Genomic DNA, 14,049 nt, shown 5'->3' on the forward strand with positions numbered 1-14,049 from the left:
AGCAACAATTTGTGGTTACGGTTGATCTAATCAGTAGTAATAGTTAAGCCATATCCTACAAGTACGTTAATATGAATTTTGATTTCGGTGTGAATATTTTGTTGGTGAATAGATATGCCAATACCTATATAAGTGTTATATGAATCTTAAGTCTTTTTCTAACCTTGAAAATCCAACTCACCAAAACCTTTATTTATCAAAAAACTAGTTTAGAGACTCAGCGTTGCCCGGGTTAGATATTAAATAGTAAGTTTTATAAATTTGTGTGCACGAATACACATGTAAGTATATTAGATTGAATTTATTTAAATTTACAATTATAATAATATCTTAAAAATATTTATAAATGATGAGATGAATGTCCAATGCAAGAATAAAAAGTGTAACAAAATCAATAATGAATTAATCCAAGTGGTAAGAGTTTTGGATCCCTTTAAACATGTGGTCATGGGTTTGTTTTGTGGCCCATGTGTATGAGAGAAAAAAATCAATTGAAAGGGAATAAAATTGGTGTTTGGCAAACCTGAAAAAGGAAAATTGTTAGATGAAAAGAAGGTTTGACGTTTCTGCTTGTGCTCAAAATATGTAAATATGTGATTAACAAAAATTTATTTATTTATAATTAACATTTGCATTAGAATATGCTGCTAAAAGATAACATAATAACTAATCAAATCTTTTTTTTATCAAAAATAAAAACTAATCGAACCCTTTTTTCCTCAAACATAAAAACTAATTGAATGATACAGTGCTAAAAAATTAGTAATAACTAATTGAAGTTTCTTTTCCTAAAAACAAATAAACAAATTGAAGTCTTTTAATCGTAAAATAAGATCATACATGTAAACTTCGTTGAAAGTATTATGTGTAGTTTGTTGAGATATTTCTGCTACATAAAATATTAGAAATTCAAAAAAAAATTAAAGAAAATATTGAGTGGATAAGATCAAAATGTTGTTGAGATATTTATGTTAAATAAAATATTGGTTTTTAAAAATAGAAAAAATAATAGAAATATTGAGAATGAATGTGGAAGTGACACATGACATAATAAACCTTACTTTATATTGATTATTGATTATTTGTGGTTAAAGTAAAGTAAAATTCAACCCATGCACTAAAATCTAAATGGATTGTCATCACATCAAGTCCCAAGCTTGTTTCGAATAAATTTATTTAAGGTAACACCATTCAATTATATAATGATCAAAATATTAGTACTTGATAGAATTAATATAGCCCCATAAAAAAAGTTATAGAGTAGTAGTAAGTTTGTTTAGCTTCTATTTAATTCGTATGAAATAACAAAATGTGACACTCACTCACAATTGGATAGAAGGGGTATTATTTGGACTCGGTGCAAATTCATCATAGCCCACAAATGTTTCATTATCAACTTCTATTTATTTTACATAATAATATGATATGATTTGGCACTTACACTCTGTTTTGTTGAAGAAAAAAAAAGTGGAAGGAAAGTAAGGTAGAAGGGAACAGAAAGTAGAGAAAATTATATAATTTTGTAATTGTTTGGTTGGATAAAAAGAGAATGAAAGAAAGATAAAAAATAAATAAATAAATATCTTTCTTTGATTTAGTGGAAAGTGAGAAAGCTTATATTTCAAAATGACTAAAGTAACCTTAACAAGTTTATTCAGAAAGAATTTAAGTAGACAAACAATATAAAGCAAGGATATTAATGTCATTTTACTCAAATCAACCTATCCCCATTGTCTAGTTCTCATTTTAAAAGAAGGGTTTTTATGTGGGACCCAAAGGAATTTCCTTTCCATCTTCCTTAAATCACTGTACATTCACGTGGCTACTTTGACAATTGAAACCATTTCGGTTGGCTTCATGTTAATTCTTCCACTTCTTTTGGCAAAGAAAAAACTAAAAGGTTGAGTGAATGCTAACCTAACCCACTGAGCTCAATAATGAACCACTAGATTCATCATTTGGCATCACTATCAAACGGATAGTACTTGAGTAACATAGAATTGGTGATATTGGTCAAACACAATGTCACAATCCTTGTTAAAAAGAGAGAGAAAAAGCCACTTGTGATATTGTGGTTGACCAATGTCACCAATTCTATGTCGCACGAGTGCTACTCCTATCAAACTGAAACACTCACAAGGAAAAATGTGGTAACTTTTATTGTATCAATAGAGACATTAGAAACAAATACAAGGGGTCCTTCTGTCACGCTGAACCACTTTTTTGTTTTTCCACCAAATAATAGTCGACTTTTTAGTTTGTTTTGTTATGAATACTATCACTATTCTAATGTTAATCTATCTCGTGAACACACACCGACTGTACTCACATGACACAACTATTACCAAATGACAGTACTAAAATTAAAATTAATTATTCCAATAACATCCTTAACACACCACTATAAATAAACTCTTAGAGGCAACACATCAAAACATATAGTAAACTAGACCCAGTTAGCTAAGCATCTGGTTAATAAATTAGGAGAGTATGGCACGTTCTCAGGGAAAAGCTTTGGCGCAGTGGATGATAGGAGCACTGCTCTTTGCCATGTTGGCCGGCTCTTTAGCTGTTCAAATATGCAACATAGACCCAAATGACCTAAAACAATCGTGTAGTAAGTTCGTTACCGGTAGAAACCCGCCAAGGGCAGACCAGGCTTGCTGTGGTGTTTTGCGCCGTGCCAATCTTCCTTGCCTCTGCGGTTACAAGTCTGCCCTCACTTATTATGGAATCAATGCCAAAAAAGCTTTGGCCTTGCCCGGTCAATGTGGTCTGCAAACACCTTCCAACTGTTAAGGTATCATCTTAACTCATAATAGACCTTGAGCTTGAATGTATAAACTACTTGTGTTTATATTTGACAAGATAAACCATTCATGATTAATCCTTGGTTTTTGCAGTGAGGTGCAGGTCTCCTCCAATAAAAGCAATTCTTCTTCATGTGTATTGCTAACACTAGAGAAGTTTTAAGCAGCATTTGAAGCCCTTTCAAATAAAAAAAGTAGTTTATTTTTATCAGGGTGTTTTGTCCATATGTTTGCAAGCAAATATGTGGTGTATTAGTGTCTGATGTAGTAGTATTTGAAGTACAAGAATAAATGTCTCAAGAATTTCAAGAAGAAATCGATCATTGCTTCCCACTGCAACCTGTAGTTGGTTTAATAAAAAATGTTTGTTCCTTACTTCCTTGATTCTTAATTCAATGTTGTTGATTGTATGAAATGCGTGCCCCAAGAAGCAACAACTAGCGATGATAAAAAATGATAATCCACAATAAAAAAATTGCGGTTCCACTTGCTCATGAAGCAAACCCAATAATAATACCAGTGACAGTGAGCACGCACAGTATGAGCCTGCAAAATTCTCATAATATGCATAAACTCAATCTACAGCTGTAAGCTAGGCATAAAGAATCTTGACGAAGATAATATCCTCATCCCTCCAGCTTTTTTCAAGTTCAAAATCCCAAATGATTTTTAAAGCCATCTGGTCGCTAACTCAATTATATATGCATCCAACACAGGGGCATCTAATGCCCATGGAAGCTATGATGCAAACAGGTTTACATGCTTGTAGCGTGTCAGCTTCCTTAGCCCAGATGTTCAATGTAATGAGCTAATTAACTGGCTTACGAAAGGACCAAACTTACGAAATCAAGCTTATTGACACTCGGGAAACTCCAGGAGTTTCCTATGTCCCTTCCAAAGATCAGGTTTGACCGTAAGGAAGTTTTAGCTCAGACCATACTCCAACCAGCTTTTTTCCCCATCAAACACCTATCTTTCATTGTCCTTCTCACATTTTCTGCTTCATCCCATCTCCCAATAGAGCTATACATATTGGCTACCATGATATAGTATCCATCATTTTCCGGTTCAGAGTCAATAGCATTCTTGCCAATTCTTATTCCCATTTCAATTTGATTGTGAGTTTTACAAGCACTTAACAGCGCTCCCCACACGCCACCATCAGGAGGAATGGGCATGGATAAGACCAATTCTTCTGCTTCTTCTAGATTACACGACCTTCCCAAAAGATCTACCATACAAGTGTAGTGCTTTAAATTGGGTTTCACAGAATAACTCTGCATTTTAGCGAACACATTTTTTCCTTCTTCAACAAGTCCCGCATGGGCACACGCTGAGAGAAGAGAAAGGAAAGTAATTTCATTTGGCTTAACATTTGATTCTTCCATAAGATTGAATATCTCTATCGCAGATTCTGCATATCCGTTCATTCCATAGCCCGAGATCATTGCATTCCAGCAAATTACATCCTTCTCCATCATTGAGTCAAATACCTCTCTTGATTTTTCTAGTTGCCCACACTTGGCATACATATCAACCAAAGCTGTTCCAAGAGGTAAATTAAGCTTGAAACCTTTTTCGTTTATGTAGCGGTGAACTCTTTCTCCTTTCTCTAGAAATGCAAGCTGAGAACAAGCTGAAAGCACTACCACCAATGTGGCTGTGTTGGGATTCTGGTCTTCCATAATCATTTTATCAAATAAACTTATAGCCTCTTCATAATGCTTGACATGAATATGTGCTGAAATCAGAGTGTTCCACAAGATAACATCCCTCTCCGACCTATTAAATATTCTCCAAGAAACAGTCATCTTATCACATTTTCCATACATATCTATGAGTGAATTAGTTACCGATATAGTCTTATCCTCAAAACCTTTTATCACATTGCAATGAATTGACCTTCCCAAGTTGATTTCTCGTAACTGGCCACACGAAGCAATTGCTGAAACTACGCTGACTGATTCAGAATGAATACCTAAATATTGCATCTCCCGAAAGAGCTCAATACATTTTACGTTCTTGCCTATTCTATTATAGCCAACAACCATAAAATTCCAGCACTCTATGCTCTCTTGACACCGTTGGAAAAGCCTCTCAGCAAAACATAACATTCCAAATTTGCAGTACATAAACAACAACGAATTATCAACCATCTCATCAAGAACATAATGTCTTCTGATGATTAATCCATGAAAAGCTTTCCCTCCATATACATCCAAGGAATTACCAAAACCAGAAAGAATACAACCAATAACCATTCCATCCGGACACACTTGATTTTTCAACATTTCCCAAAAGAACCTCACACAATCACTCATCATCCCAAACCTAGCATAAACACCAATCATAGATGTCCAAGACAAAAGATCTTTGTTGATCACTTCAGAAAAGGATTGATAAGCTTCTCGGGGCACCCCACATTTACAATACATAGACAAAACGGAAGACTGTATATCAAGCAAACATCCAATCCCATTTTTCACAACCAAACCATGCAAACACCTTCCACTAACCAAATCACCCAAATTCCCACAAGCAAGAAACCCACCTTCCAATGTTCTTGCATTAGGCTTCTGACTGTGATCACCAACCCGATACATCTCACTAATACACTCCAAACCCATCTCACTCTCCCCATTCTGCACATACCCAATAACAAGTGCAGTCCAAGCAACAACATCTCTAACAGGAATTTCATCAAACACCTTAACTGCATCATTCATTTCACTACATCTAGAATACAACGACACAAAAGACGACCCAACAGCTGAATTTTCAGGAAAAAACCCAACTTTACACGCCAATGCATGAAGATTCATCCCAGAACGAATCATCATAAAATGGGCATAAGAAGAAGCAACCATAGGAAAAGTGAAATGGTTCGGCAAAACGTTTTCAGAGCGCATGAGGGAGTAAAAAGAGAGAAACTGAGGATAAAGGGAACGAGAGAAAAGGGTTTTGAGGAAAGAGTTCCATAGGAAAGTGTCTTTGAAAGGAAGGGAATGGAAGAGTGTGGAAGATGAAGATGGGTGGTTGAGAGTGTCGTAGAGAGAGATGAGTTTGGCGGCGATGAAGGGGTTGGTGGAGTTTCCGGTGGTGACTGTGACGGCGTGGAATGGGAGGAGGGATTGAAGAGTTGTGATACGCTTCGCGAGAGAGATGAGTTCGCCATGGTCGAGTTTCAGCATAGATATTCGCATCATCGTTCTCTATATTCACTCACACTCATCTTGGGATAACAATTAACATGGTGCATTTTGTTTTTTTGAATTACTCCTTGTATACAAGGACTAAAGAACATCCTTTTTCTATTTAAGTCGGGTCTCATCTACTAGCAAGTCCATGAACTAATCTGACTCATCATTTGAGACGACTCTAATAATGGATGACAAAATTCTTCTTAAAAATTTTAACACCGATTTAATATTATTGTATTCTCAAATTATACTCGAACTCAAACTTAATCTTTAGTTAATCTGAAAAAAATTGTTTAACATCTCATTTGTTATTGGATATACATTTAAAAACATCTAAATGCACCATATTAGGACAAGAGTGTGAATGTCCCTATTTAAATATCCATTGACTTTGCTAATCACCAATCTTTTGAGTGGAAATTGGATGACTTATTTTAATGAACTTCCTATCATCAATAAAAGACTAAAAAAATCAATTAAATAATAAACTTTAATATAATGAGAATTGCTCTTCTGACATGTGAATTTTCCTAAAAACACATTGAAAATACCAGTTTGCCTCCAACGGTAGTTAACTACCGTTTGGGAATTGCTTTTCTGACATGTGAAGTTTCCTAAAAACACATTGAAAATACCATTTTGCCTCCAACGGTAGTTAACTACCGTTCTCTTTTCAACGGTAGTTAACTACTGTTCATATTGATGAGAGAGAAAAGTATCTGCAGTTCACTTTCTCCATTCTTGTGGGTTTTCTTCTTCACACTTCTTGTTGTTGCTCTCTAGAGTTTTTTACGGAACAAGAATGAGTTTCAATCACATAAAACAAAATACAAATAAATTGAATCAATCTTTGCCTTTACCACTGTCGACAAAACCTAGAAACAACACCTGAACCATTCTTCTTCCGGTGGCATTTCAACCCCAAAAATGCTGAATTGATTTTTTGGGTGTTATGCGTTTCTATTAAAAATTAATATTTTAAGAACATAAATCAATCCTAATAAAATCCAATTGTTAATTCTTCCATGGCAGGTGGAATTGTGATTCTGCTCTTCAACAAATGTTCCTCTTTCGATGGCTTTCAAACAAAAATTGTGATTATGTTTTTTAACAATAAAATAAAAAAACAATGATTCCAATTTCTAATAGAGAAAGAGATGGTGTGCGGACTTTATGGCCAAACTAGGAGCTTTGAATGACGAAGAACTGACTATTCACTCCCACCCTCCAGAGGGCCTTCTTCCTATGTTGCAATCGGATGAATTAGGAACGCTTTTCTTAAGGCGTTAACTCTTCTTCTTTTTGTTGCTTTTGTCCTTCTTTTTTTTAGCCTTGTAACCTAAAAAAATAATAGAGAAAGAGATGATGAGATGAAGAAATCATCCCACAACAACAACTACACGAGGATGAAGAAATTTGAAGAAATTTTTTTACTCACCCATGTGTTTCTCTTTCCTATGATGTCACAATTTTTTTTAGGTTGTATCTTATGAACGGTAGTTAACTACCGTTGGGCTCAGCGGTAGTTAAGTGTTGTCGGGTCCTCAATGGTAGTTAACTACCGTCGGAGATATTTTAGGAATTTTCATGTATTATTAGGAATATATTGAAGTCAAAAAAGCAATTTTCTAATATAATAGATTAATCATAGATATTGAAGGTGAGAAAAACACAAGAAGGGGGGGTTGAATTGTGTTTTGAAAAATTCTTCGTTTCTCCTAAAAACTGAACACACTGATCAGAAGCTAGGTGAGACAGCTTCTGAAGTGATAATCAGAATCTAAATGCAGCGGAATAAAACAGAGAGAGAGAAGAAGAACGACACAAAGCAATTATACTGGTTCCTTCCACAATCCGGAAGTAGTCCAGTCCCCCTTGCACTTCCAAGGAGATTTCACTATGAGTAATATCTGATTACAAATGCTCAAGCACACAAGCAAGAGACTTCCAATGCTCAAGCACACAAGCAAGAGACTTCCTTTGCTCAAGAACACAATCAAGAGACTTCCTGCTCAAGCACAATTGCAAGAGACTTCCTAACTAAACAAAATTACACAGAAAATTGTTTAAGTTTGAACACTTGATATACAATCAGAGGTGCTCACAATACAAATCAGATACAGACTCAATGGACTTAAGAATTTCTAAGATATGACTTTGAGACACAGAAATTCTAAGTGAATGCAGAACAATTTCAGCAGAGGTTTGGTACTTGTGAAAATCTTGTGAGTCTTTCGTTCAGCGTTCTTGCATTACCAATTCTCTAGGTCTTCACTCCTTTATATAGAGGTGTGAAAGAGACGTTGTGAAATTGCCAGCACACCAAAGAGTCGTTAGTTGAAGCTTGATCTTTCACCACTGATCTTTTGCCTGATTTGGTTGTTGTCCTATGAAGAACCAATTTGAAATCCATTCCTTATCCAAAGGAACATATATGCAGGCGAGACCGTATTCTGGAGCTGTTTTCTTGTCTTGAAGCGTGGACACAAAACAGAGTAGTGGAGAACGTGGTTGTACAATTCGTACAAAGTACAATGTCAACGCTTTCGTCCAAATTGCAAGCACAAGCCTTCAAACACCTTTGAAATGACCGTTGCAAAACTCCACTAATCCTTTGTTTGTGTTTTCGAATCCAATAGACCGCTTTTGCATTGATAATTCTTCAATTCTTGAATCTTTTGCAAATCCAGTTGAGATTCAGCTTCTGGTGAAATAGCTTCTGATGAGGCAGCTTCTGATGATGCGGCTTCTGATGATGTGACTTCTGCAGCTTCTGATGACGCAGCTTCTGATGATGTGGCTTCTGGACCTCTTGTCTTCAGAAGCACTATTCTTCAGGAGCAGCTTACTTCAGGAGCGCTATTTCTTCAGGAGCAGCTTGACTTCAGGAGCGCTTTGCCTTCAGAATCATCTAAGCTTCATTTTCTTTTGCTCTTTATTTGCTCATTCAGAACCAATGATGATGTAACTTTATAATTATGGTCCTGTACACTTGAACAAATATTAGCTAGTCCAATTTACAATTTTTAATACCCTGTTATCATCAAAACTCTTTAAGGTTCATTGTTAAACACATTTTGTTCCAACAATCTCCCCCTTTTTGATGATGACAAACAAAAGTATTTAAAATTGATCAATTGTTGTTAATCTAATTAACAAGTTGACTTTGGGGTTCTGAGGTTTGTAAGCTCAAACTCCCCCTGAGTCTGATAGTCTTTAAGGTGAGGTTTGTAAGCTCCCCCTAAGTTCTATCCAGGTTAATTAAATTCATTTTTCGCACAATAATATTATCAGAGCTTAAAAACAAAATTGAATCATTGAAAGAATTAACTTATAGATAAGAAGAGTGGTTCAATTAATTTTACTTGAATTTTGATACTCCTTCGTTCGTTTTCAAAGCTTATACCAATAAGGTAAAAATGATAGAAGTTTTTCAAAAAGTTTCAAATGCCATTAATGGGGCTCAGAGCCTTTAAATACTTGTCACATATACTCCCCCTTTTGTCATTATCAAAAAAAAAATTGAAATATATATAAGCATAAAAAACAAGAAGATATGAGAAAAACTCAAACATGAGAGAGTATACTAAGCAATGAACTAAATAAATCAGAACAAAATATATGAACATGTATATTCAATTGTCAGAAGCAGCTAAACAGTCAGAATCAGTAAGCATTCAGAAGCAAGAGAAATAAGACAAGATGGTTTCAGAAGCAAGGACTAAGAAAATAAAACAAACAACAAACAAAAAGGAAAACACAAGGGTGTGCAACTAAGGGTTGGTTTGTTGTTGTTTCTTCATCTCCTCCATTTCTTCAATCTTCTTCTGCAACAGTTCTTCAAGTTGTTGTTGCCTCTGGAGAAGAGCTTGTTCCCTTTCCTTAGCTTCTTGCTGCTGCTATGCCATCTGTTTCTTCAGAAGCTTACACAACCTGGCTTCTCTGGTCAAGTAATCCGTTTCAAAGAAGAAAGGCTGGTTTGCCAGGAGCAGTGTAGAACTTCTTACTCTAAGACTCTGATTCACATGCTCCATTAGCCTTCTGACTGATGCTTGCTTGACTCTGATGCATTTAGCTTTGATTTCTTCGATAAGCTCAGTTGCCCGGTTCTGAAGAGATGCCCAGGAGTCTTCATATGCACTTGTGAGATCAATTGTCCTTCGTTGATCCACAAGATTATGCATCTGACTCAGGATTGTCAGAAGCTCAGAATTAATATATCCAGATTCCAGGATGTTTGTGGGTGGTTGATCAAGGGTTTCAAGATCAGAATCACTGATTTCCAGATCTTGAACAGGGTTAGGAACTGGAATGTTAAGGTGTGTTTGTGTGTTTGAAGATGAAGGCTGGTCAGAAACAATGTGAGTGGTGGAGGTTGAGGCTTGAACATTGACTAGAGAGATGTCAACATCCATGGGAGTTGGTTCTGGAGAGTGTTCAGGTAAAGGTTGAAATTCAGTTTCAGTTGGTGGTTGTTGTGGTGAATTTGTTGTTTGATTGTTGAGTTGGGGGTCAATGGTAGCTAATGGTGATTGTGGGGGTGTTGTGGGTTTATGTGGTTCAGGTGTTTGTTGATGGGGGTTTTCTGAAACAACATTTTCAGAAGCAGCTGCTTCTGGAGTTGCTTCAGAGGCCTTTTCTGAGGTAGATTTGTCTAAGGGTAACTCACCTGAGTAGTGAAGAGCAAGACTGTCTAAGACAGAAGTGTCTTCTATTGGTTCAGGTGCTGATGGTGAAGAGAGTGAAATGGGGATAGAGGTGACTGGAATCTGGATTACCTGATCTGCAGGGCCAGCTTCAGAAGTGATCTTCTGTGGACCAGCAGATTGAGGAACTGCTTCTGAAGTTCCCTCTTCTGGAGCATTTTCAAAAATGAGCATCATATCGTCTTCCTCATTGTCTTCAGTAGGCTTACCAGCAATGGCTCTTACTTCAGCCAATTTTTCTTTGTAGAACCTATCACAGTCTTCCAACCCCAAAGCCTTGAGCTTTTCATCTCTTTGCTGAATGTATTGTGCTTTTTGATCCTTTCTGTCTGATATAAGATCAGAAGCACGTTCATCTGCCATCCTTTTCATTCTTAGAGTCATTTCAACCATAGGACTCACAAGTTGAAGGGGAGCCTTCTTCTTCTTCAGCTTGGGATCAGCCTCTTCTTTCTCCATTTGTTCAAGAGCTTCCTCCAGCTGCTCTTGAGTGATTACCAAATCTGCCTTACCTTTTCTTCTCTTCTGTGGAATAGAAGCAGCACCAATCTTCTGCATCTTTCCTTTCTCCTTGATAGAAATAGGTTTAGATTCAGACTTAGCAACTTTAGCAATGGCAGCTTCTGACTCAGTACTGGTTCTGGCCTTCTTTCCTTTAGTAGGAGCAGCATCAGATTCAGAACTAGTTCTGGTCCTCTTCCCTTTAGGTGCATCAGAAACAGCAGCTTCTGACACAGCAACTGCCTTGGCCTTCTTGCCTTTCCCTTTAGCACAAGCAGCTTCCTCCAAGATGTACTCAGCTACTAATCTAGCTAAGTGTTCAGGATCACTTTCCTTAATAATGGAAGGAAAGTCCCTGATAATCTCAGATTCTTCTGTGGTCATCTCCAACCACTTTTCATCTTTAGGAGCTGTCTTGAATAAGTGCATAGAATGCAAGGTCTTGCTACTGATAGTCTTCTCTGCAGTAGAGACTTCGAAGCATTTATCAGAAGCATCCCTTGTTCTTCTCAAAAGATCCAGCACTTTCCCTTGATAAAAGATCTCATAGAGCAATCTTCCATAGGGCACTTGTTTCCTTCCTTTGACTGTGCTTTCATTGATAGCCCAGCAGAGATGATCCAATACATATCTTGGAAAGTTTATCTTTTCCAGATTGGTCATGAAATAGATTGCTAGCTTCTGTTGGTTGTTGGGTTGATCAGACCCACCTGCTCTTTGAAAGAAGCAATCGTTGCTGAATTTCACCAACATTCTGTTGTGAATCTCCATTTCAGAAGGCTTAGCATCTTTGTTACCACCCAGAAGAGTGTTGTAGTAGTTTTGCAGCAGGACATCATCCTTCTTAACAATTTCTTGAAACCTTCCTTCTGCATCCATTCTACAAGCTTTAGCAACTATCTCCTCTGTGATGACTATGGGAATACCCATCACTTCAGACCTTATCTCAAGGCTACTGAAGGAAGTGGGATTCAAGTCAATTTCCTTCTTTCCTTTCTTCGACCCAGCTTGTTTACCTGCTACCTTCACAGGCTTTTCATTGACAATTTCGGCCCTTAACCAGAAATCTTTGACCAAGTTCACATATGTTGGCCCATTTAGCATGTTGAAGTAGCCAGATAGTTTCTGAGTTTCTACGTAGCCTTCCATGTCCACTTCGTACTTCTTGAGTGAAGTGAAGTCCACTGGTGATTCAACTTGAACTATTAGGGATTCCCATGGAATATCCATAGTCTTCTCTTTGTAGATGGACTCAGATTCTGGTGCTCTTTGCATGTTTGATGTAGATTCTGAAACTTTTGAGCTTGATGATGCCATTTGATGATTGACGAAGATTTGAAGAAGATGAAGATTTTAGGGTTAAGGTTGAGAGAATGCGCTTACTTCGCAAGAGGTTTGAGAGCAAATGTGTTTGTTGTGAGTGAGTAGTGTGTGAATTGTCAAAGTGTTAAAAGTAAAACGATTGCAATTCAAAAGAGACAAACAAACATAACATTAATGACAAAATTGGGGGCGCGTGAAAAGTACTTTCAAAGCTATTAAATCATCATTGCTCTTTTTGTTATACACCAATACATACATGCCACGTAAGAAGTTCACAGAGTAACTACCAAGTTAGTGGGCCAGAAGTTACTTTTTAAAAGGTAACTTCCAACGTTTCCACTAATTCAACTATTCAGAAGCAACAAATCCAGCTTCTGGACTTCAGATGCTGACGTCATCATCAGAAGCGAGTTTTCCTCAGAACCTCAATAAAGAGCTTCTGATGGACTACCGCTTCTGAACTGACTTCAGAACCTAAAATCCTATTCAGGAGCAAGCAAGCATTTAATCAGATACAAAGTGCATGTTCAAATTTTTCTTTATAAAATCAAATCTTTCAACAGTTAAAGGCTTAGTAAATATATCAGCCCATTGATTTTCAGTATCAATGAATTGTATATCTAAAATTCCTTTTTGAACATAATCTCTGATAAAATGGTGTTTGATTTCAATGTGCTTGGCTCTTGAATGCAAAATTGGATTTTTAGACAAACAAATAGCAGCAGTATTATCACAATAAATGGGAATACTGTTGGCAGTTATCTGATAATCTTCCAACTGATGTTTCATCCAAAGTAGTTGTGTACAACAACTTGCAGCTGAAATGTATTCTGCTTCTGCTGTAGACATAGCAATAGTTGTTTGTCTTTTGCTAGCCCAGGATGTAAGATTATCACCCAGAAATTGACAATTGCCACTGGTTGACTTTCTTTCAATCCTATCACCAGCATAATCAGCATCACAGAATCCAATTAGCTTATAATCTAAGGATTTCCTATAAAGGAGTCCAAGATTAGTTGTTCCCTTCAAATACCTGAAGATTCTCTTGACAGCAGTCATATGAGATTCTCTAGGATCTGATTGGAATCTTGCACACAAGCATACACTGAATAAAATATCTGGCCTAGATGTAGTGAGGTATAACAAAGAACCAATCATACCTCTATACAGCTTCTGATCTACTTTAGCTCCTTCATCTTCTTTGCTCAAGTTGCACGTAGGATGCATTGGAGTGTTCATCACTTTACAATCTTCAAGTTTGAACTTCTTCAGAAGCTCCTTTGTGTACTTTGATTGATGAACATAGACTCCATCTTTGCATTGATTGATTTGAATGCCAAGGAAGAACTTCAGCTCTCCCATCATGCTCATTTCAAATTCATCCTGCATTAACTCAGAAAATTCCTTGCAAAGAGATGCATTAGTAGAACCAAATATTATATCATCAACATATATTTGCACAACAAGAATATCTTTCTCAAGGGTCCTTCTGAAGAGTGTAGTATCAAC

General features: G+C 36.7%; 1 protein-coding gene across 1 annotated transcript; it reads right to left on the reverse strand.

Moving 5' to 3' along the window:
• Positions 1–2,341: 2,341 nt before the first annotated feature.
• On the reverse strand, positions 2,342–6,181 carry LOC146925085 (Pentatricopeptide repeat (PPR) superfamily protein). Its single transcript, XM_085710063.1, has one exon. It carries the CDS (start codon positions 6,014–6,016, stop codon positions 3,740–3,742), a length of 2,277 nt encoding a protein of 758 aa, XP_085566189.1. The 5' UTR covers positions 6,017–6,181; the 3' UTR covers positions 2,342–3,739.
• Between the last annotated feature and the right edge of the window lie 7,868 nt (positions 6,182–14,049).

Source organism: Medicago sativa, chromosome 5 (genome assembly GCF_051527215.1).
Source record: "Medicago sativa cultivar Bolivia chromosome 5, Bolivia_mono, whole genome shotgun sequence".
In the NCBI taxonomy this organism is placed as follows: domain Eukaryota; kingdom Viridiplantae; phylum Streptophyta; class Magnoliopsida; order Fabales; family Fabaceae; genus Medicago; species Medicago sativa.